Source organism: Salvia hispanica, chromosome 1 (assembly GCF_023119035.1).
Source record: "Salvia hispanica cultivar TCC Black 2014 chromosome 1, UniMelb_Shisp_WGS_1.0, whole genome shotgun sequence".
NCBI classification, from domain to species: Eukaryota; Viridiplantae; Streptophyta; class Magnoliopsida; order Lamiales; family Lamiaceae; genus Salvia; species Salvia hispanica.
The window spans coordinates 37212442-37236843 of record NC_062965.1 but is presented as its reverse complement, the minus strand read 5'-3'; the positions used below and the strand labels follow the sequence as shown (position 1 = coordinate 37236843).

The 24402-nt window shown below is 34.8% G+C and overlaps 2 protein-coding genes across 2 annotated transcripts; one reads left to right on the top strand and one right to left on the bottom strand.

The window, feature by feature from the left end:
- The first annotated feature begins 3893 nt into the window (after window positions 1–3893).
- On the top strand, window positions 3894–6452 carry LOC125202593. The gene is made up of 3 exons (XM_048101026.1): window positions 3894–4123; window positions 4488–4568; window positions 5723–6452. Exons 1-3 carry the CDS (start codon window positions 3965–3967, stop codon window positions 6101–6103), a joined length of 621 nt encoding a protein of 206 aa, XP_047956983.1. The 5' UTR covers window positions 3894–3964; the 3' UTR covers window positions 6104–6452.
- A 16905-nt stretch (window positions 6453–23357) lies between these two features.
- LOC125195706 lies at window positions 23358–23690 on the bottom strand. Its single transcript, XM_048093880.1, has one exon. It carries the CDS (start codon window positions 23688–23690, stop codon window positions 23358–23360), a length of 333 nt encoding a protein of 110 aa, XP_047949837.1.
- Between the last annotated feature and the right edge of the window lie 712 nt (window positions 23691–24402).

Here is a 24402-nt window from a genome sequence, read left to right as displayed (position 1 = left end):
CAACCGCCATATTCGTTGAACGAGTCCCCGCGAAAGCCCTGTGCTGGATATCACCCGGGGCAGAAGGAATATCAGCCCACACCGCCCTCATACCGGCCACCGCGTTCATCTACATCTTGGGAGTCGTCATCGGCATATGTTCCACCAATCCCTCTCAGCTACCCGCCACCTCAAGATGCGGAATCCAGGCGCCTCTCGCGTCCTTCTCTCTGTCACGATCCATCTAGCCCCTCGCTACCTACTATTGCTGTAATTCCGTCACCACCACCACAGCGCTCGTCCTCCTATTGGAGCCCGATGAGCCACTACCGTTCAGCGGCACCGCTGCTCGCTGCAGCTGTTGTCCTGCCTTTGAATTTAACTCCACCAGGAGAAGAGGACGAAATGCTACATGATGGCCCTGTTGGGGTTTGTATACTAAAAGATGCTTCGAGCGTACATGCCTTTGTACAATCAGCTCATGCATGTATATAAGAAATGCCACATCCACTTGTTTACCTAATTATGAGAATAAATAACATAATATAATGGTTTATTATTGAAATATAATAAACAAGTCAAAGGCTTTTTACTAAGAAGGTTAAAGTAGGGGAATATGATGGCTTCCATGTGTTCACCAGTAGGGGACTTGACCAGATCTAGTAAGAAGAAAAATGGATTCACAACCTAGATAGGCTTTGGCTACCTATGGTATGGTTGCGGTGTTTGTGATAATTCTCTCTTACCTAAGAAGAGATTAGTAACACCGGTGTGGTAAAGCACTGAAAGGATCTAATACGAAATGTATTCTTTATTGCTATCTACTGTAAGAATATATTTTAGAAAGTTCAGTATTTTCTAGTCTATGAAATTAATATCAATATTGTTTATTTAATCAAACGCCACTTTGACTTATCAATATGGGAGAGTTTGTACGTAACTCAACCATGATATCTTGGGCGGTAGTAACTGAATAACATGAAGGTATTCGAATATTATTTCATAGAATTTGCGTGCCCGATATGGTATGATTAAATCCCTAAAAGGGTGATCCCCAATGAGGTGTTTGAAAAATGAATTTATTATTCAGAAATCTGCGCAGTTGGAATTTATTCCACGAATAATAAATAAAGTTTCAAACTAGAAAACTCTTTGGAGAATTAATTTAATTCTAGTCACATAGCAGACAAAAGAATTAAATTGACGGATCAAGATAATCTTAAACGCGGGAAATATTATAAAATAAAATGGACCCAAGTTATTTGTAATTTGGTGATTTAAGTGGGAGTGCAATATTATTCTTTAGTGGAACAAAATAATATTCCATTTATAATATATTAAATCATGGTCATTTGATTTAATTAGTAATTTATCTAATGAGCGAGCCCAACACTTAAATCATCCAATGGATCCCCTTACTAGCCCATTAAGTCTATTATAAATAGTGAGGAGTATGGAAAACCCTAGCACACCACACAATACACAACACACACTGAACCCTAACCCTAGCTGCCATTCTTGGCGTCTCTCTCTCTCCCTCTTGGCTCGATTTTCGTGCCTAGCACGTGAGATATTTAGGGTTCTTGTTTTGTTCTTGATTTATCCTAATTCATAGGATTAGATCAAGGCAATTTCGTGTTTTGTGTTTGGTTTTTCTAGATCTCTTCAAAAGCTATTTGTTGATTATTCAAGATCCGCCCACACGGATGGATGATCAAGGACAAGGGAATAGTAAGGAAGATTCGTGGTCGATAAACCAAGGATCTCCGGGTGGTGCAACAAGCAACGTCAATCCAACGATGGATCATGAGGTAACAAATTAATACATGTCGAATATGCATGATAATGTGATTATTTGATGTGTAATCTATAGATCTATGTTTATTGCATGAAATTGGAATCGAATGCATAATCACCTAAATAGACCCGTTAAGGATTTGTTTGTTTTCAGTGTCTTCCGCTGCGGTAGTCCCAACAGGTCTACCCCCACTGGCCCCAATCATACAACCCACAGATATTAGTGAAGAGGGTGAGACATTGATATAAGAACAAGAGGAGGTTGAAGAAGGTCGTCGTATCTCTCTATGCTGCTCGAGTGACATCACAAGATGTTGTTGAGAATTGTTTGGGTGAAAATGGAGGTGCGACATTGAGAAAATTCTCCAAGGACTCACTAGGTGTTGTGTTTGATGACAAGAGTGGTGATCTTCTTGATCCAATACAATGAGAGTTAGAGATAAAGGATGGGGTACGAAATGGATCTGCGTTTACTCGAATACAACGGCCGTGCACATTTACATTTGATCCGGGAGGAGATAAATCGCCAAAGCTTCTTCTTTCAACTCTTTGTTGCTTCTTGGTTTCCACCTTGAGAACTAGATGGATTTCAACCGTGGGGGAGTTGATACGAGCCTTCATTTAATTAGTTTAGATATATTCGGCTTTTGCATATCTTTTCATATATTTGTTTCTTGTTCATTAAGTAGGTATTCTAGTATTATAAATTGGATAGAGTGTTATCATTTTATTCAATCAATTAATGAAATATTATTCTTCACCAAAGATATCGTGTGTATTCTAATCCTAATTTTGGATTCCCTCCGTCGATCGTAATTGGAAGCCGGAGTATTCTATCAGCCGCCGAGTTATCTGTCCGACGGAAGTGACTCCCGCGCACAGAAACTCTGCTATCGTTTGCCGAGCCTGTCGGCCGCTGGAAATTTATCTCCACCGCCGAGCGAAACTCGCCGACGATGCTTGTTAAGGGAAACACCCTTAACATACTCTCATTTGCGTACCATCGATATACATCGGGGGATCACCAAGAGTCATTATACTCCCTTCACCCGCCATTAACTTGCACAAGTTAACTCGGATTGAGTTTTAAGAAATATAAATTTAAGTGGGTGAAAAAAGTGAGTGAAATGTGAGTCTTAATTTATATACTCCATCCTTCTCATAAAAATAAAAACATTTGGGACGACACAGGTGTTAATACACAATAATTTGTAAAGTAGGAGAAAGATATAAAAAAAAAATTATTGGAGTATGTTAGTGGCGAATGAGACCATCTAATTAGAGAGTAAGAAATTATCAAAAATTGAAGTGGCCTACTTTTATGAGAATGACCAAAATGAAAAGAGTTATTTTTATGGGACGAATGAAGTATTTGTTTTATACTCCATTCATCCCATTATAGATGTCACACGTTTTTTTAGTTTGCTCCAAAAAAATATGTCATATCTTCTTTTTTAGAAAAAACCCTCTCTCACATCAATATAACTATTTTCTTTCTCCACTTAACACACAAAATAACATCTCATAAAATCGCATGCCATTACTTAAGTATGTCATCTATTATGGGACAGGGAGAGCAATAAATTGTGAGTGAAATGAGTTAGTAGAATGTGAGTCTATTATCAAAAATAGTAAAAAGTAAGTGTGATAAACATTGATCGATGTGCCGAAAGGAAACTAGTGACAAGTAATGACAGACAAAATGAAAGGATGGTGAAATGAGGTGTGAAATGGTGGTATTTATAGATGAATAGGTAAATAAATTAATTATAATTGAAATAATAAAAATTACAAATCCGACGCGCGACGCAACGGGGAGGCTTGCAATAAGACCGTAAAACCACCCACAAAATCCTGGCAGACCGCCCACGACTTCAACTTTTTTCCGGCGGCATGCAATAAGACCGAGAGCTTGCAGCGGTCGCAAAACGCGGCCTTATTGTGGATATCATGGATGGAGGGAGTAGTATTTTAGTTAAGCTAATTAAATTATTTAAGCTATAAAAATAAATTGAAAAAAATGCCAGCTGTGAATCCACGTGGGCCATGAAAAGTTCCAAGGCCCTGTCTCCAGCCTCTCTATCTATCTCCCCAGTATAAAAATGTGTTTTCTTTGTCATCGTAATTTCTCCTCTTTTCTGTATATCCATCTAGGGTTTTTGTTCCTAATTTAAATTCCCCCAAATTAATGGCCAAGAAGAGGAAATCCGAAGCCACGCGCCTCGATGAGGTCGATCGAGGGATGTACACCACTTTCTGCAGCGCGGCCAACTCCCTCTCCCAACTCTACACGCACGCGATGCACCAGCAGCGCCTCTCCTTCCAAGCCGGTGAACGCCACTCGATGGTCTCTGCGCTTTATTTTGATGCTACTCTCCGTATTCTGTTTTCATATTCATGATTATATGCAAATAGAGAGTTATACCGCCTCGCATAATGCACAGGCTGTGTCATTTACAATTTTGGGCTGATGAATCCGTGTGAATTGTGTTAAGAAAAATTGCTGGTACGCCTTAGATGTATGTGAATTTGATCAAGGGGTTCTGGTTTTACTTTTTTGAGGGTTTGGAGGGATTGCCCCAAATGTGATTGGTCTTTAGGTTTATTGATTGTTGTAGTAGTAATTGAGCACTGGTAATAATAGGTTTTCTGCTTTATAAGTTTATATACTTGTTGGAATGCTTATTATTTCTTGTTCTTTACCGATGTAGGATAAGCTTTACAATTGGATATTAAGACAGCAAGAGCACGGAATTAGAGTGACGAGTGGCGACATACTCGCATATCTGCAGGTTTATTCTTCATCTCAATAAATTGCTAAATGTGTTCAACACTAGTTAATTAGTACTAGTGTAGCACTTTATTCATCAATTCTTGGTGCTTATGGAATATTTTCTTTGTGTTCTTCTCACATTGATATGTGGCTTGGCATTGCTATCAATATTTATCTCTGTGTTACTTTTTCTTTACTTCCATTCTTAATTAGAATTTTATAGTGTATCTAAATTCAGTTATATGAGGTGTAATTGTGTCTTTGTTGTTGAATTCTGTCACAACAAAGCTGGATAAATGTAGAATGTGATTTTGATAGTAGTTTCTTACTCAGCAATCAGCATTGGATCTGGATGGTTTTCATACTATTTTAGTTCAAAGCCTGTGTGTTTGCTGATTACTTTAAATTCAATTAGAATTTAGAAACACGTGCATATGCAATTACATTGTTTTTTATCTTTTCTTTTTCACTTTGCTAATTCTTATGTTCTAAGCAATTCAATACGCTGTGAAAGAGATAAGTTTTCAAACATTATATCATAATTTGATCTTCATGTGTTTTGAGTTTTGTCTAAGGACTATGGATGGTCGTTTCTGGAGTATTGAAGTTTCTCATGATATTTGTTGCTGCCGAGGCGCAGTCTACTGTCAACCATTTTCTTCTGTGTTGGTGTATACTTTGAATTGGTAGTCTAAATACACACATTTGTTTTCAATTGTGGTGGTACTGTTCTGTTGTATGGCACAGAGAGTAACACATACAGATCTGTACTATGTTGATGGGCGTATTTACTCGATATGCATTGTTTATTTGTCACATGTGAGTATGTCTATGGTAAAGGTCGCAAAACAAATTCAGAGTCAATAGTGTTGTACATCTGTCATGGTTCATAGTTGGCTCTGGTCGATCATTTTCTTTCACAGATTCATGGTTGAAATAAATATGATTGTGGCATGAATGACCGCATGAAAGAAGGCACTGACCTCACTGATCTTACCATGAATCTCATTGCTGGTAGATGGCTCAGAGTTTATTTAATTTCCATTGAACCACATGAAGCTTTGATTCCTTCTTTTATATGTACTGCAATTTCTGTATTGGCCAAAGTTCTAATATGGCAAATTCGGATAGACTAACGTTGTGACACTGTTTTATTATTTTTAACATATGCAGAACGAACTTGATTATGGAACAGAAGAACCTCCCCCATCCCCAAGGCTTCCCCTGCAGCAACCACAGACTAATAATTTAATGCAGTTACCTCAAACAGGACTTCCCATATCTTCTAATTCATTTGGTCCTGCAACTGTTGGACAAGGACTTCGTGTAGGAAATTCAGATCAAAGTAAGAATTCTGTGTTTTCAAATGCTCTCTCTAGTCCAGTGCGTCGGACTCTCCAGCACTATCACTTATCACAGGGCGGTTTCTCCTCTAACAATGCCATACGGAATAATGAGAACAGCACCAATCAAAACAGAGACACCAACCCAAGTTCCAACGACACATCAATGGATATGCATTCTGACAGTCCAGGTCACGACTCTCCTTACTGAAGAAGTCAAATGTATGTTATGGAGTCGGAGAATCCCCTCTGGTGATGAGAAAGCGATGGAATTATGGTTTTGGTGGTGGTGGTGACAACGGTGGTGGTACTAAAAGAAGCAAATTGAAAAGGGGAAAGTGTAAAAGAAGCCAATTGAAGTGTGAAAAAAGGTGTTGGAAGTGCATACTGCATAGGTCCCAGTTGAAAAGGATTAAATAGTTTGAATGGAGACATAGTTTCTCCCCATGTTTATGTTTGTCTAGTATTGTCCTGATGATTCTCAGTTTCTTGCGTTTTTGAAACATCGAATGTGTCGAAATATCCAATATATAGATATATTCATTTAAATTTTCTTCTCATAGATTGGGTGCAACAAGTATGGGTTTACTGATTTTATACCTACTGAATTCTTAGCTGTTTTAGCCTTTAGGTAATGAGAATTCTATAAATGATTACATTTGAAGTTGATATTAGGTGATTACATTTGAAGTTGATATTAGGTGGTATTCAGTTGTCATGACTAATAATCATGAGACTATCCATCCAGGATTAAGTTGTAGGATTATTTTAGTTGAAGGGGGAGGCTATAACTAATTATCATGAGACTATCCATGTAGGATTAAGTTGATGGGGTTAATCTTATGAACCAAACATGATACATATTTAATCATAAGATTTATTCTTCCCAACCGAACACCCCCTATAATGAAATCTAATAGACATTGAATTGATGTGCTTGATCTGATATGGATTGTTTGTTTAAAGTTTGCTGGAACACGTTTTTGACATATTGTGAATTAGATAAAATTCAAAGTCATATCTGTTAATTTTGCTAAACAACTTATGTTGATGTAATATGAGAAATTAAAAAAAATAATAATGAAATAAAACTACCCCCGTTCCATAATAGGAGTCCTATTTGACTTGGGCAAGTGGGCACGAGGTTCCAAGGAATCCCCAGCTATTTCAGATTTACCTATATGGTTCATTTGGTTTCTAAGTGCGACTAGTGTGTGAGAGATTCTAGGATCTAGTTTGCCTTTGTGGTATATGTATTCATTTGATCATTTTTGTGGATTTTCTATATACTCTACTTTTATTACGTAAGTAAGATTTTAGTTTTTCTAGCTGCTAGATTAAATCATAGTTCATTTTTTTGGATTTCTATTTATGTTTATTTTTCTATATTTTTTATTACATAAGTAAGATTTTTGTTTTTCTAGCTGCTAGATTAAATCATAGTTCATTTTTGTGGATTTCTATTTATGTTTATTTTTCTATAGCTAGATAAATTTATAATTTATTTTTCTGATTCTCGTAGTTAATTCGGTAGTTAATAATTAATCATTTATGTTTTTTTCTTACACTAGTAATTTTGTACTCACTCCGTCTCACAACAATATATACTCTTTCCTTTTTAGTCCGTCCCACTAGAATATGCACTTTTTAATTTAAAATTTTTTTTTCTCTCTAATGAAGTGAACCCATTCTCCACTAACAATACTTTAATTATTTTTTTTCTCTCTACCTCTTTCTTACTTTACCAATTTTATATTAAAACCTGTGCCGAACCCAAAGTGCATATTCTTTAGAGACGGAGGGAGTATAATTATTGTTTTTTTTTCTCTAACTAGCAATTTTGTAGTATATTTTTTTTGTTTATTTTCTTATTATTGTAAATATTTTTATTGTAAGATCACAAAATAATGTTTGTTATAATCTAAGAAAAAAAATATTTATTTAGCCCATAAATATGCATAGATATCTTATGCTACTAATATTGGTAAATAAAATTTGAAGTTATGCTTTTATTTGAAAAAATCTATTCTTCAATTATTTCGACAGTAATATTGTTATCTTTAATTTTAATGCTCATTTTTAAATTATTTATCTCACCGTATCTATCCTCCTATAGGATAGGAAAAATAAAATAGGAAAGAGAAAAAAAGTAAATGTTTATTCAAAATGAAAATCAGTCACTTACAGTGAGACAACTCTAAAAAGAGAACAATCACATGTAGAGATGTAGTGAGACATTTTATCCATTCTTTGTATTCTATCAATTGATAAAACTTGTGATTACCAAAATAAAGCCTTGAAATACTTAAAATCTGGCGGATCTAGGATCCGGAAATGGAGGGGGCGGAATATATAGTATTAGCTTGAGTTAGTGCGGATATGGCTATTTTTTTTCATTGTTTGGGGCGACACCGGAGGCAAACGGGGGAAGGTGGATGGACATGGTAATTTTACGTCCCGATAAGGGGAAAATAGTCGCACGGAGGGGACGACCACCCCCCTCTCCCCCCAATACGCGGTATTCATCCACTATATTTTACTCTGTTGGACGAGAATAAAAGTTTCTATGGCTCAGCCCTGCCTTTTTGAATACCTTACAAAAAATTTGTATATCTTCGATTTATATCTTTGTCACGTAACTTCAAATTTTAACCACCAGTATTGTGCTTTGATCTATAATTCAATTTCATCATATAGTAGTGGTAATATCATGTCACGTGATATAAGTCAAGAACACATTAATTCTTTCATATAGATGTAATTAAAGGCCAAGAGGAGAATAGGATATATACTCAAACCCAACCACAAGTAGCAAGATTCTTTACCATTTTTAACAATGAAGGAAAGGAAATTAAGAACACCTTGTCACAACAACTTGAAATATAACATCTTCAAACGTACAACTCTAGCTACGTAGAAAGTAAATTCTCTTTGTCTTCAATACTCATAGTAGTTTTCTATGAATTTGCTCTTGATCCACTTAAAGCTACTTCTGAGAGATGATTTGAGCTTCCCTTCGACTGCATACATGTTGTATCCAGCCACCCTCTTCCTCCTCTTCACCTCCGGGTTGTCGGGCGGCCCGTTGAAGCTGTACGGTTTGGCCACATCTTCAAAGCCAAATCTTGCATCAGCATGTGAAGAAGAGTAATAAGGGAATGATTTACTCTTCTCCATGAATTTGTGTGTGGGAGTAAAGCTCAAAATTAGCCAAAGGATTTTACTAGTATTTGGGAGAGGAATTGAAGAATTGTGCATATCATATATGGAGAGAAAAATGCGTACGTTAGTGCATGGGCCCTTGAAATATTATTTAATTTGACATAGTATATCATACTGATTGAAGAACATTGGTATAATAAATTAATCACATTTACAATATGAATATGTGGGTATGCAAGCACTACGAGATATGATTATATTAACATCATGATACATTGAGGGAAAGCATTTATATTATCATTACAATTTACATATGTAGTTATACACGCATGTCGGTGTGAAACTAAATTATGATCATGTTGCTAGTCAAGTAATTAGCTAGGAAAAAAAATTAATCGTTACTTAAATTATGAAGTTCAGTCAAATTCTGGTCTTGTCTTATGAATTTTGGAAATGGATAACTAAATCATGAAATTTTAGTTTTTCTCAATTGTATCAATCATACACAAAATGTCGTCTTATAATGATAATCAAAATGAAGTGTTTCATTAAAATAAATATTTTTTCTTTCTTTTATATTTCTTTATTTTCTCATTAGTCTTCTTATTTCATTGAAATATTGTCGTTTTTCATATCACAAAAGATGCCGATTTGTGCATATGGATAAGACAATTGAGAAAAATTGGAACTTTGCGATTTAATATTTCAATTTGAAAATTCATGAAACATACCAAAATTTGACCAAACTTTGTGATTCAAATGACCCGGAAAAAAATATACACACCCCCACATTGTAGTGTTTAAGGAATTCTATCCCAAATGATGAAAGGGACGACCTACATTTTACATAATTGAGTTGCACATTAAATTCCTCCCAAATTTGAAGTATTTAATGAATAATATATAGACACTCGATTGCTTATGTAACTGGGGATAGTGGGCCACAGAAAGCTAAGGTTAGGATAAGTTTAGGGCCCAACATGCTTTTAATATTGAGACAACAATAGACCTCCATTTGAAAGCAGGCAAATGTGGCTGTTTTCTGCATTTAATCAACAATTATTTATGACGATAATCACACACCATATGTAGGGGTGGGAAAATATACCGGCATACCGAAATATCGGACTTACCACACCGAAAAAATACCAAAAATACCGATTTTTCAGTATACCGTAGTTTTCCATACGGTATCATACCGTACCGAAAGTTTTCGATACGGTAACGGTATCAAATATCCCATACCGCGGTATACCGTGGTATGCCGAATCTTCAGTATATATGCTATATGTATAAACTTAAAATATTTAATATACATAATCTAATTAAATACTATATAAAAGACCTCAAACATTACTTTTAGGGCTAATCCCTCCGCCCCCACATCTCACGCAGATTCATTTGCACATATTGCCATTATTTTACTTTAGTTTCATTTGGCGCATATTTGAACAGTCACCTAAACCGTGTCTCATTTTATATTTAATATTAATATCAATAGTTAGATTATGGTGGTTTCATCGAGTTTAAGTTTAATTGTTATTTTAAATATTTTGGGTATAGGTTTGGTTGTTTTGTTTTTGGATTTGAATTGTTGAAGTTTTATTGTTTTGGATTTTTTTTAAATAGTTGAACACTTGTAAATGTTATTTTAAATGTTTTGGATATAAAATTATAATAGTATATTTTTTTATAACATGTATAACGGTATTACAATATACCGTAAAAGTATGGTATACCGTAATACGGTACGGCGTATTACGATATACCGCATTAATGGTATGATAATGGTATTGAAAATTATCATACCGAATTTTCGGTATACCGAAAATACGGTAAGGTATCAGTATAGAATTTTGTCATACCGCTACTTTCGGTATGACACTCTCTGTACGGTATACCGTACCGATCCACCCCTAACCATATTCTATATTTGTATAACTAATCACTAATGGCTATCAATATCATAAGTATCTCGCACTCCCTCCGTCCACAAAAAATATCTCGCACTCCCCCCCCCGTCCACAAAAAATAGTCCCATTTGTGGACGGTACGAGTTTTAACGAAAAATTTAGTAAAGTAAGAGAGAAGAGAAAAAGTAGGTAAAGTAAGAGAGATGTGAAGAAAACGTAGATAAAGTAAGAAAGAAGAAGGAAAAATAGGTAATGTATAAGAGAGACTTTCCATTTATAGAATTGAGATTATTTTCTGAGGATATTCAGAAATGGCAAAATGAGGCTATTTTTCATAGATAGAGGAAGTATTTAGTTATAATTGGACTCCTTTAAGTTCTTCATTATGCGTGTGGGGCATTATTTCTTTGACATTAGCACAAGATTTAAATATTTTAGTAATTTCATTCTTAATTACAATAACTCCTTGGCTACCTAATCGAGTACTCTTAATTATTTCATTATTCTAGTGCAATGGACAAAAATTGAACTCGAGACCTAGTGTGGTCCTAGTATAAGTTCATTACAGTTGGGCTGGGAAGAATTTGTAACGTTATTAATACTCCTACAATGAATGTCTAAATAAATAAATAAATTACTACAACGAATTCCAGCATGCAGTACCTTCTAAAATTTTAAATTTTAGTAAATTCTCATGGAAAATGTTTACTATCACTCTCAAGTTTGAGTACATAATGGATTACTAATTCAACCTTTAATTATTTATTATACCTATTTTAAAACTACAAGATTTATAGAGATTTATTAGTCTATAAATTGTTATATTTAATTTTATTTTATTATTATTTAAATTTAAAAATATAAGAAAATTATCAAAATTAGGGTTTTGGATCAAAATATCAATATAGTATATTAAACATATCAATACGATTAATTGAATATGTTAACAAAATTTAGCATTAGCATTGTATTGATACTCGTAGTTAAATGATCTTGTGCTTTAATTTAATGCTCTAATGCCTATAATTTAGTTGTAGTTAGCAATTTAAGTGTGAGTTAGTAATATAACACACCTGACTACACAAAAAATGTAACGAAAAAAATAGAGTATACAAGTTTGTGAATATTGTATAATGGTGTGTGTGTGTCTTCTGTGTGTTCACTGTGCACGAGTGTGCGCAAGTAACATATCATGTATTGTGTGTATAAGTGTGTGTGTGCAATTTGTTTGGGATGTGTCCAAAATATAATATAAATACTCCATCTGTCACAAAGTAAATGTCACAATTTTCTTTTTAACTTGTTCTACAAAAGATGTGTTTTCTATCAAATTACTCCACTTAATATACGTAACGATATCTTCAAAAATATCATATCATCACCCAAGTATGGCATCTACCTTGGGACGAAGGTAGTATAATACTCCATCCATCCCATTAAATATGAAACATTTAGTTTTCGGCAAAAGATTTTACGTAGTGTTGTTTTGTGAGTTAACAAAGATAGAGTAAAGTACGAGAAAGAAAAAAATAGAGAAAGTGTTGTTTCTATTTTTAGATATATTTCATTTTAATGGGACAACTCCTGAAATGAAAGAAAAGGTAGGAAATTTGTCTTGAAATGAAAATGTTTCATTTTTAATGGACAGATGGAGTATAATACTTACTCCCCCTATCCCATTAAATTTGAAGTATTTGCTTTTTGGCATGAAATTTAATAAAGTGCTATTTTGTGAGTTAAGTGGAGAGAGAATAAAACATAAATGATATAGTTTTCATTTTAGGAAATGTGTCATTTTTCATGAGACTACGTAAGATGGAAAACATGTCATTTGTTTGTTGGATAGAGTTAGTATAATACTCCCTCCGTTTCATTAATGTTGGAGCATTTCTTTTGGACATGGAGAGTAAGAAATAAATATTTGATGAGTTGAATGTAGTAAAAATATAGTAGGAGATAAAGTGGAATAGGAAAGTTGTGAGAGAACAAAGTAAGAGAGAAATAAAATTGAAGAAGTAAAGTAAGAGAGGAAATAAAATAAAAGGGAAAAATATGATGTATTTTGCTAAAAAAAAAATGACCTGACTACAAATTAAAATTGAATAAACCAAAAAGGAATATATATTCCAACACGAATGGAGCAGGAGTATAATTTTATCAAAATATAACATAAGAAGGAATAAAAATAGAATGAAATGATCATTTACATAATAGATGGAAGGTATGCTTATTACCCTGGAGAATGAAATGAAATGATTATACTAAATGAAATGAATTCCTAAAAAAAATGTTAGTATAAGCAAAGGAATGAAATAGGAGGAGCAATCACCATTTATTTCCTCATCTGACCTTAATTCTATCCAACGACATAACTACTGTGGGCCAAGCTATCTTTCCCATTTATTCTATCCAGCGACATAACTCTTGTGGGCCATGCTGTCGTGTGTGACAGTGTGAGTTTGTGAGTGGAGATCTAAAATGAAAAAAATGAATATCTATTGGACTTTCCCATGTACTTTTAGTGGTTGGGCTAGGATAGTTTTGGTTTGTATCTAATAGTATGAGTCCATGTTCTCAACCCAATTACATATCTTTCTCAATTTAGTGATGGGCAGAATGGAAGCATCAACAATAACATTAATTGTTTTGGGAACTGGAGAGTTCAAAATCTAGATTGTAATTTGTGAATCAATTTTTGTAAAGAGTGATGCTAAATGGCCATAATATGGCCAGCCATAAATTTAAAATATTAATAAAAAATTGTATAATTAATGCTAATTCAACAAAATCGATACACCTCAAAAATAGTAAACATATTGAGACTATTGTGCCCTTCACTTAAAATATACAACTCCTACTATCTTTTATGCAAATATAAGTAAACATTGTTGTTGTATATATATTTTTAATTTATTATACTGCATAGTTCGTAAAATTGCATCGGTTTCATTTTCTTTTTTTGTTAAAATTTTAATGATTAACCATATTATAGTTTGATTCCATATTGATTTATAAAATATGATTCTAATATATATAAGGGATATTGGCATGTAATATCACGAAACTTTTAAAAAGTTGGATTTTTTCCACGAATATTAAAATTGACAAATAATATCACGAACTTTACCCTCGGTTTGTTTTTTCCCACGAATGAAAAAATTCATGTTATTTTCATAGATTGAAGAACAATTTTGTAGGGTGTGCTTCAAGAAAAACTATCTTCAAAGATTGAAAAACATGAAGCTCTCAAAATTTTTGTCGAGAAAGTACGAAAACAAATTCATATCATAATATTATTTGTGGGAATTTTTTCATTGGTGGGAAAAAACAAACCAGGGGTAAAGTTCGTGATATTATTTGTCAATTTTAAAGTTCGTGGGAAAAACCCAATTTTTTGAAAATTTCATGATATTACATGCCAATATCCCTATATATAATTCAACAAATATTACTTTAATCTATCTCAAATTGGTTCAATTGATTTTACTTTCAAATTTGATAAATTGAATATTTCAATTCACCTTTAATTCAATTTTTAGAATTATAGATCTCGTTAATCTCTAAATTAAGTTGAGTCCTAAGTTGATTAATTTGTAGATAAATTAAAATTCTACTTTTTCTTATTGGTAATTATATCTGCTACTCTACTTTAAAGATTTAATAATTTCTAAAGTAAAAGTTCGAAACTAAGTGGCATACTGTGTTAAAATACAGAAACATATAATTATGCAAACACCACTATATCATAGTATATAAAATAATAATTATTGATTTATGAAATTATATTATAATAATTGCTGAAAACAAAAAATAAATAAACCTACGTAAATAAAAGAAATGTTAGAACTGGATTAGAGAAACGGAATAAAAAAAATAACTACAATTAAACAAAAAGGGTAATAGTGTAAAGTTAATTGAGCATTAAATGAGATATTTAAATAATTAATATCTATGAGATCTTAATTTACTAAAATGCCATTTTATGGCCAACCATAATGTGGCCACATAGCTTTTCCCTTTTGTAAATATGTAGTAAAGTTTTAACTATGAATACGTGATTACACACTATTCAAAAAATTTGTAAATATTTGATACTATGCGGTTCAATTCAGCGGCAAGATTAAAAAATAGAGAGGGCAGAATAAAATAATAAAATATTAAAATAACAAAATATTAAATATAATACTTCAATATATCTTTTTAGCAAAATGAAAGTCTATTACAATTCAAGTAGCTCTAGCATCTGTTAACCGAGACAACTGATTTCTACGGATATCCATATCTTGAAAACGTTTCAAGATTCTTTCATTAGAAACACTAGCAAAGATGGATCTTTCATTGTATACTATCAAACTGTCATTCAACCACTCATCTCCCATCCTATTCCGCAAGTCAATCTTGACAAATTTCATTGCTGGAATTTGGGGATTTATTTAGGGCTCAAGTTTATTCATGATTAGAGTTTAATTTTATTGAAAAGGTAGATACCAAATTGGGCTTTTAACCCTTTTTAATTGGGCTTGAGTTGAGTTTTAAAATTTTATTTCAATTGAGCTTGGGGCGATAATGGTTATTTTTTTCAGTCAACGGGGCGACGTCGGAGGCAACGGAGGGGGCTGAAGGGGTTGGCAGCGGAAGCGTGCATTAAATCGATTACATAATAATCCTGGTCTATTTAGTCGATTATTTAGACAAATTCTATTCGCGCAATTATCACATGTATGATGCTCATAACTCAAATAAATCATGCTTTAAATTAATTAAAACCTAAAACATATTTTTCTACGGATTAGCTATTTTACCTTGATGATCCTCCAAAGAATTGAAGATAGCTAGCGTCTTCTCCACATGAAGATCTTCAGTACTAAACCACAGATCTTCTGTTTGGTTCCCGGACTGTAAACTGATATCAGGGTGGGCTGATCTCACCAGTATACTAGGACTTAAATAAAGAAGACGGAAAACCTTTCCCACGGAGGAGAAAAATCGTCCCTCACAGTATAGGAGAGGGGGACGAAAATTTTTATTAGAAAACAAGTCTATTTTCTGTCTCCTTTATTCTCCTATTTATATTAAGTCACATATTGGGGTTAGACAGGGATCTATGGAAGGTTTTGGATATGGGCTCCTGCAATTTGCTTTGTACTAATATTGCACCTTGATATTTATTTCTCGCGCTTAAGATAGAAACATCCATTAATTAATTATTGTCTGCTATGGACTTAATTAATTAATATCTTATTAATTCCAAGAGTGGACTCGACAAGAAATTCTTGTTTATTATTCATAGAGTAATCACACTCCAACTAGCTATGTTCCGAATAATAAAACCGTATTTCAAGCGCTTCTTGAGGATGTTATCAAACGAGACTCACCTCGTGTAACACTCCGGAAAATATAGTATTTAAAATACTATATAGTAAGAAAATTTTGTGAACTTAGAACCAAAGTATATATATATTTTTTAGGTAAGTTCTATGCATTTAGAGACACCTCATTCATAAGAAAAGTCATGACCTTAGTTGATGATCTTTGTTAGAAGGTAGAATTTAGATTTAAGGAAGAATTGTTGGGATCGTTTGGACTACAAAATCTTTCAAATCCTGCTTCATTGGGATTGACTAAAGTTTATTTCATGATAATTCGGTCTGATATATTGTTGCAACTGAAGTCCATTTGGTTTAATTCTTATTTCTTCTAAACCTTAGGCCCAATTTTATATTAATTCTAGAAATTGCTCAAACTTATCTCAAGCTACCAATTAGTTTTTAACATTTGGAAGGCCTCTAACTTAGATTAGTGTAATGAGTGTACATATGTAGAGACGTGAGTGTTTAGTAGAGAGATCAGAATCAAAACATTAGAAAAAGAAGGAGAAAAGGGAAAGGGGAAGAAAAAGAAAGATTAAGAGATATGGATTATAATTTCTTCACAAAGTGGTCATCGTTTTGCCAAACAAATTAGTTAAATCCCATGAAAATTGTGCCACAATTCTTTCCTCTGGCTGTATAGGTTAGATAAGTATTCTCTATTTCTGAATTTTGGTCTAAAATTATGGGAAAGAAAGGGGAAAGGTCGTTGTTGTTTCGGTTCGCCGCTGTGCGACGCAACAACCTGTTTGACCCTTTCCTGATGTGAAATCATGGACTTTTGGTGTAATTTTTATATCACGTTGAACCTATTCTGATAGGCTTCGAGAATCTTGTCTCGGGTCTTCATTTTGATATTGTTTGATTTACCGTTTTGCTGTCGAAAGTTGCAAAAAAGGGAAGGGAATAGTTTTGTTATGCCCAAAATAAAATTTAGAATTTGACTCCCTTTTAAGAGTTCACTGTGTCCTATAATAAAGAAGTAAATCCCTTTTTATTTTGTTTTGATTTTTTTGAGCACTCTAAACTTTCAAATCAAGTCAGTAGCTTGACTTAGTTTGTCAATCTCTCTTCTGCAGTTCGAGACAAGCTTAGTTACAAATGATCCCATCTAAACTTAAGTCATTTATGGACCTACATTAGAATCCTAAGTTAGAATTACAAACTTTGTGGGTCGAGACGAGCTAACAGGATAGGAACTTTTCACACATATTGCATGTACTATGATATTGTCAAGGTGGGTTTTTCTATAACTCACAATCATGTTTTAAATTTTCCATGTAAATGTGTTAAATGTGTTTTTAACATTTTTTAAAAAATGATTGGATATTTGAGACTTCAGGCAAGAGGAATTCCGAATTTCAAGCATAGACGGTTTACTTTGTGACTAAATGTCTAGATAAGTAACCGTAAAGTATTCATGTGATTGATGCACTTTTTATTAGCACTAAATAAACCTGCAAGTATACAGAGTATATATAATATAACTAAAGGTCAGTACCGGATATCGAACATGGGGAAGACGAACACAAAGTGTCTATCCTCTAATGAGACTCAATTACTATTTGGAAAAACATTTGGGTTTTGAAAACTTTTGAAAAACTAAAAGCAAATAAGAGAATAGATCAACTAAAACCAGATAAATCAAGAGAAAGACAATAGAGATAAGGGAATCCTATGGATTTGTGTTCACAGTTATGGTTATACAAAATTCCAACTACAATAACCTAGCACAGTTATTACTTTGATAGAACGAGTCACCTAGATTATGCTAATGCGAAACAAACATTGATTACAAGATTACGGTTGTCAATCCTAACACGTAACTCCAAAAAGCTCCTAAGACCCTTGAAAAGTCCTCACTCTCAATTAACGGTGCCGTTTTAAAGGAAGCTAAGCTGTAGTGTCTACTAAGTGGACCTAACTCGCTAGAACTCTGTCACAGTTATGAAGCAAGTTATATTAAATCATACACGATTGTGTCACTCAATCATGAAGCATCAAGATTAACTTAGGGAAGAAACAAAGTAAAAACAAAACGGATATTAAATAGAAAACGGAACTTGTATAACCAAAGTCGTTACTAACACATCCCTAGAATCCTATGAGTTTAGTTACACATGATTGAATAAGCTAAAAACATAGATTGAAGAAGACAATTTGAACATAAAACTAAAGCAAATAAACCCGTAGGTTGAATCCTTGTCGTTCTTGATGTTCTTGAAATCCTGCTCCAACTCCTTGCACCGGTGAAGTACTCTAAGCCTTGATCTCTATGAAGTATTTTGCAATTAGAAATTCTATCTTTTTTATGAAGCTTGAGGCCTTATTTATAGGGGAAAGCCATGCCTTGTTGTAGAAGGAAAAAATCTCCAAAATATGGTAAAACTGAGCACAAATCTAGGGCTTCTCGGATTCGCCGCCTTTCTCCGGCGGACCGCCGCACCTTGGCCGACGGTCGCCGCGTTGGAGTCCAGAGAGTCTATTCCCTCGGCGGCGGACCGCCGCACATCTTCCGGCGATCGCCGGACGAGACTTGTAACGCCCCACTTTTTCAAACCCTAATTTTTGGGTTATAAACTTTTTGCATTAAATGCCTTAAATGCTATGATATGTGGATTATTTGATGAGTAATTAATTACATGTGTCTTTGTGACCTAATTGCGTATGAGAATAGAGATTTAGTTGAATAGGCAACTTGTTGAAAGTATGACGTGGCTATTGAAAGGTCAATGCGTTGAGAAAAGAGGAGGAAGTGAAGAAATGATTGATTGGGTGTGAATATTTGATGCGGAGTAATATAATTGTGGGGAATTATTTTCCTAAGGGATGAGTGAGAAAATGATAGGAGCATTATTTAATTAGTGTGGAATTTTCGACCATCTCTATATTTGGAGAAGACTCATATTTTCTTGGATTTAATTATTTGCTTGGGATAATTATCCGAATTTAATCCAAAGTCCAATTATTCCTAATTATTTCATAATTTTCGGCCCCCATGAATTATTCTTCATGAGATTTTCGAAAATCTCATATTATTGGGAAAAAGGAAATTGTTATTATATTATTTGATCCCTTATTTATTCTCTTCCATGAATAAATATAAATATGCTAGAATATCTTACCATATCTTGCCAAATCTAAGAAGATCTTGCCATATCCTAATTAAATTAGGATTTGAATTTATTCCTTGTTGGAAGAGGAAAAATACACGCCTATTTTCCTTTTTATTGGAGGGGATTTTATTATTTTCTTGCTCCGTGATATATTATTCTACTCCGTGAAATATTTGAATTTAAATTATAGGCTAATTAAATAGCCTATAATTTTCGAAATCCCCATGCTTCTCAACCAAATTAACGCCAATCTCTACTATATCTCTACCAAATCTTCCAAATCTTGATTTATTTAATTATTGGATATTATTATTTGGCACTCTATAAATATAAGAGAGAGATCAAACCCTAGCACACAAAACCGGCGCCCCACTTCTCCAAAAATTTCGAAACTTCTTCTCCCCACTCTCTCCAAATTTTCTTCTACTTTTCTTCAAGAATTCTTCATCAATTGAGAAGAATCCAAGTTGAAGTTCAAGATTTTATTGAAGAATCAAGGCTATAACTTGTTTCTACCGTTTGTTCTTTTGGAAAAGGTACTTTAATTTTGATCTCCTCTTCTTCTACCGATCAATCGGTGTTCTTGAGTCCACATGCATTTAGATTGAGTGAAGGGGAAATAAATTGATGAATTTTGGGATGCATGGATGTGTGTGTGGCCGTGTATGCGTGCGCGTGCACGCCTCGGGAGGAGTGCACATGTGTTGTGATCGTGTGCGTGTGTTGTGTGGGTGGAACACTCATGCGTAACACGATTTAATGGTGAATTTGGAGTTGTTATTTGAATAAAAACGATATGATAATCATACTTTGATTTTGGTTGATGATTTTGAAAATAATCGATGGGAAAAAGGGAAATATGGGAGACATGCATGATTTGAGATCAATGATTGAAACTGATTTGTGATACGCCTAATTTAAAGGTGATAATTCGCGCTCTCAGCGTGATAAACGAGGAGAAGAGAATACTTGCAATCTAAGCCGTCGAGGTGGGCTTTCTTTTAAAATAAGGACATTGTCCTAAACTGATGTTGATGAGAATGAAATCTGTGTTATCATGCCTTGATTTGATTTGTCGTGCCTATCCCTCGTGGCTATGCCACTATTGATTAAATCGAATTCGGATCCTTGTAGAGCCGCAAACTCTACTTGGGTTAGTGTACACCGATGTTAGACCAAGTGCTGGCGTACGGGTCGGCCGGTCTAGTGACCTGGATTGCGGCCGCATTCCTTGTCATGTAGAATGAGGATATGGTAAACGTCGATGTGAAAAATGGTTGCGCGACCGTGATATTTGATAAAGAATATATTTTGGTGCCTCGGGTCTTTCTAAAGTTAAAACCCCGATGGACACTTGAAAATGGCATGATAATTACTACTGTTGATAAAACTGTTTTCGGCAATGAGCCCACTGAGTATGTTTATATGTACTCAGCCCTGCATATGTTTTCCCTATGTGCAGGTTGAGCGGTGGCGAGCGGGCGGCGGTGTTGAGTAGGAAATAATATCATGATCTGTTGGAACTATAAGTGTCGTTGTGTCTCCATACATAGCCTCACTTCTTTCTTGGTCGCTTCCGCTATCTATGAAGAATTGTGATCTTTTGGTTGGGTTGAATACTTTTAAATTCGTGGGAATATTTTGGATATGGAACAGTTGAGAATATTTTGGGAAACTTTGATAAGCATTTATTGTGGTAGCCTTTTGTTGGATTTCTTTGCTAAGGCATTATTCTTTTCCTATTTAATTGTTCATTAAATGCTTTGGTAAAATTCCCTTTTTAAATGGAACCCTAGCCTATGACCTTTGATGCATTTAAGTCCGCCTAGTTAACGATCGCCGCATTTATTATACCCTAGATGGGCGGGTCGTTACAAGACTTCTCTTCCAAGCACATTTTTCCGAGGCGAACCGCTGCATTGATCGACCCGCCGGGCGCTGGCGGTCGCCACACACATCCGCGGCGGTCGCCGTTCGCCGTCTGACTCCAGATTCCCAAACTTGGCGTTTTGGCTCCCTTTTTCGGCTCAATTATGCACATTTCTCACAAAACACGTCAAAATACCAAAATAGACAAAATATGCAAATAATGGACGTGTAGAGTGACTTTGACATAAAAAACAGACCAAATAATGACATTAAAACAGTGCAAAATCCGAGCGTATCAACTCCCCTAAACTCACATTTTTGTTTGTCCTCAAACAAAACAATAAAGACACCAAAAAGACGCACGGAATGCACAAGGACTAGACATCATAATTGCCTCAAAAGATGGAAGAACAGTTTAAACATGTATTAACGCAATGAAATCTAGCAAGGCTTATTAGTGCACTTTCATTACTAACTCGTGGAACACCTTGAATTCAAGCCCTCACATGTGGCAAACTTCCAAAGATGGGAAGTGTTCTCTCACTCTCAAAGTGTATAAGGGTAATGTGTACATAAGCACTTAAATCATACATCATGCAAAGTTTACCATAGGTTTGCTCAAAGTCTACTCCCACCTCTACTAAATGTGATTAAGCTTCAAAAGTCCGAAATGTCTTTATCTTTGGTTATAATGTAGGCTCTTTGGTAGGTGAGGAATATTTGGTTAAAAAGTGACTAAAAATAAAAATATCCCAAGTAGAGTAAAGATAACTCCACTTTTCTAAACCCAAGGCACTTTTAACACTTCATTTATCTCCTTCAACTCACTTTCCAATCCTTTGATTTTCTTTCTATATTTTTTTTTCAACCTTTCACATTTTTTTCTTTTTTTTTTCTTTTTTTTTTCTTACACATCCTTTCTTTTTTTTTTTTCTAAGACCAAGCACATGTTTGCATTCTTTCTCAATTTCACAACTTGTATTTTCTTTACATTAAGCACACTACTTTAATACTTTCCCCTTATCTCTCCAATTCATTTACAAATAAGATAGCGAAAACTAACTAACCCAAGGAATTGTCCCCATTATTTTGGCTTCCAAAGAAAAGGCTTAAATACTCAAACTTGGCTCCAAAGGGAAAAAAATTGAATTTTTGAGAGGGTCAAAATTTTGGATAAAAGTAGGCTAAGAAAAGATGGCCAATCATCCTCCTAAATCAACTTAATCGCTATGTAAACTTAGGCAAGACTAGGAGCAAGTTCTAGAAACAAATACATGAATGCAGATAAATCACACAAGATTGAGATAATAGGCTCAAATCCTCACAAGGTATAAGCATGATTCAAGGCGAACAAGCAATTCACTAATTATGCACCTTTTCACCAAACCATCAAATCAAAACGTTAAGCCACACTTAAACATAGATGGAATGTAATATCATCGACAACTCAATCTAAAGTGTGTCCCTAAGCATGCGTGTTTCTAAATTCTTCATGTTAAGTTCACGACATGGATTCAAGAAAACATTTTTTAGAACACAAAATTCACCTACGGGGTTATTGAAAACAAAAACAAAAACTTAAAGCAAAAAGAAAAATCCTAAACTCACGGTCCACCACTTCATCCCCCCAAACTTATGTACAACAAAGTGTAAGATAAGTTTGCAGAGTTGGTAGGGACGTGAGTGGACTATTGAAAAAAAAACGTACCTAGAAAATTCTCGCTTTGAGGCCTGACCGAGCGAAAGTTGAAGATCTTTGAAAAAATTACGCTGGAGAAATACGCCCAGGTGGCGGCCCGCCGCGGGCTGTCCGGCGGTCGCCACGCGACATCAAAATGTTCCAGCGAGTATGTGGCGGACCGCCGCAGCACATGCGGCGGTCGCCGCGGAGAGGTCAGAACCTGCGAAAATTTTCAAAACTCAAAAATTAAAACTAACACCAAAAACACTTAACTTATAACAAAAATTGTCAAAAACAAGGTTGGGTTGCCTCCCAATAAGCGTTGTTTTATCATTAGCTTGGCGTTACCCCTTCTTTACTCCTTGGGTGGTTTCTCTAGATCAACCTCCTCCTCCACTATCTTGTCCGAACTGTAATACTTTTTCACACGATGGCCATTGGCTTGAAATAATTGTCCATCCGGAGCTAGCAATTCCACTGTTCCACTATCATATATCTTCTTGATCATGTACGGGCCGGTCCATTTAGACCTCAACTTTCCGGGGAATAGAGAAAGTCTCGAATTGTGCAACAGAACTACATCCCCCAGCGTGAGCTCTCGCGGGCTGATCATACGGTCGTGGTAAGCCTTCATTCGTTCCTTATAAATTGATGAACTGTCGTAAGCCTCCATCCTAAATTTGTCCATCTCATTTAGAAAAAGACGTCTTTCTTCACCGGCTTTGCGAAGTCATGGTTCAACTTTTTGATTGCCCAATATGACCTGTATTCCATCTCAAGAGGCAAATGACAAGTCTTACCAAACACAAGTTGATAAGGAGACATACCTATGGGGCCTTTGTAGGCGGTATGATATGCCCACAATGCGTCATCTAACCGGAGTGCCCAATCTTTACGATTCACACTCACCGTCTTTTGAAGGACTGACTTGATTTCCCTGTTTGCTAACTTAGTTTGCCCATTTGCTTGAGGATGATAGGGCGAAGTTACTCTATGCTTGACTCCATATTTGTCCAACACGCTGTCCAACCATCTATTGTTGAAGTGAGATCCTCCATCACTAATAAAGGCGCGGGGCGTACCAAACCTGCAAAATATATTTTTTCTAACAAAAGCAATGACAACTTTAGAATCGTTACTTTTGGTTGGAATTGCTTCCACCCATCTAGAAACATATTCTACTGCAAGTAAGATATATTGGTACTCTCCTGATTTCGGGAACGGTCCCATAAAATCTATCCCCCATACATCAAACAATTCTACCTCAATGATGGTATTTATCGGCATCTCCTTCTTCTTAGAAATTCCACCCGTCCGTTGACATTCATTGCATTGGAGAACAAAACTAGCGGAGTCGCGAAAAATGGTAGGCCAATAGAATCCACTTTGCAAGACTTGTA

What these genes read in the sequence shown, in the direction of transcription:
- LOC125195706 (XM_048093880.1), bottom strand. Translation starts at nt 23,690, where the DNA reads ATGGACAAATTTAGGATGGAGGCTTACGACAGTTCATCAATTTATAAG.
- LOC125202593 (XM_048101026.1), top strand. Translation starts at nt 3,965, where the DNA reads ATGGCCAAGAAGAGGAAATCCGAAGCCACGCGCCTCGATGAGGTCGAT. An exon ending in CCGGTGAACGCCACTCGATG is followed by an intron (nt 4,124 to 4,487) that starts GTCTCTGCGCTT and finishes TTACCGATGTAG; the next exon opens with GATAAGCTTTACAATTGGAT. An exon ending in ACATACTCGCATATCTGCAG is followed by an intron (nt 4,569 to 5,722) that starts GTTTATTCTTCA and finishes TAACATATGCAG; the next exon opens with AACGAACTTGATTATGGAAC.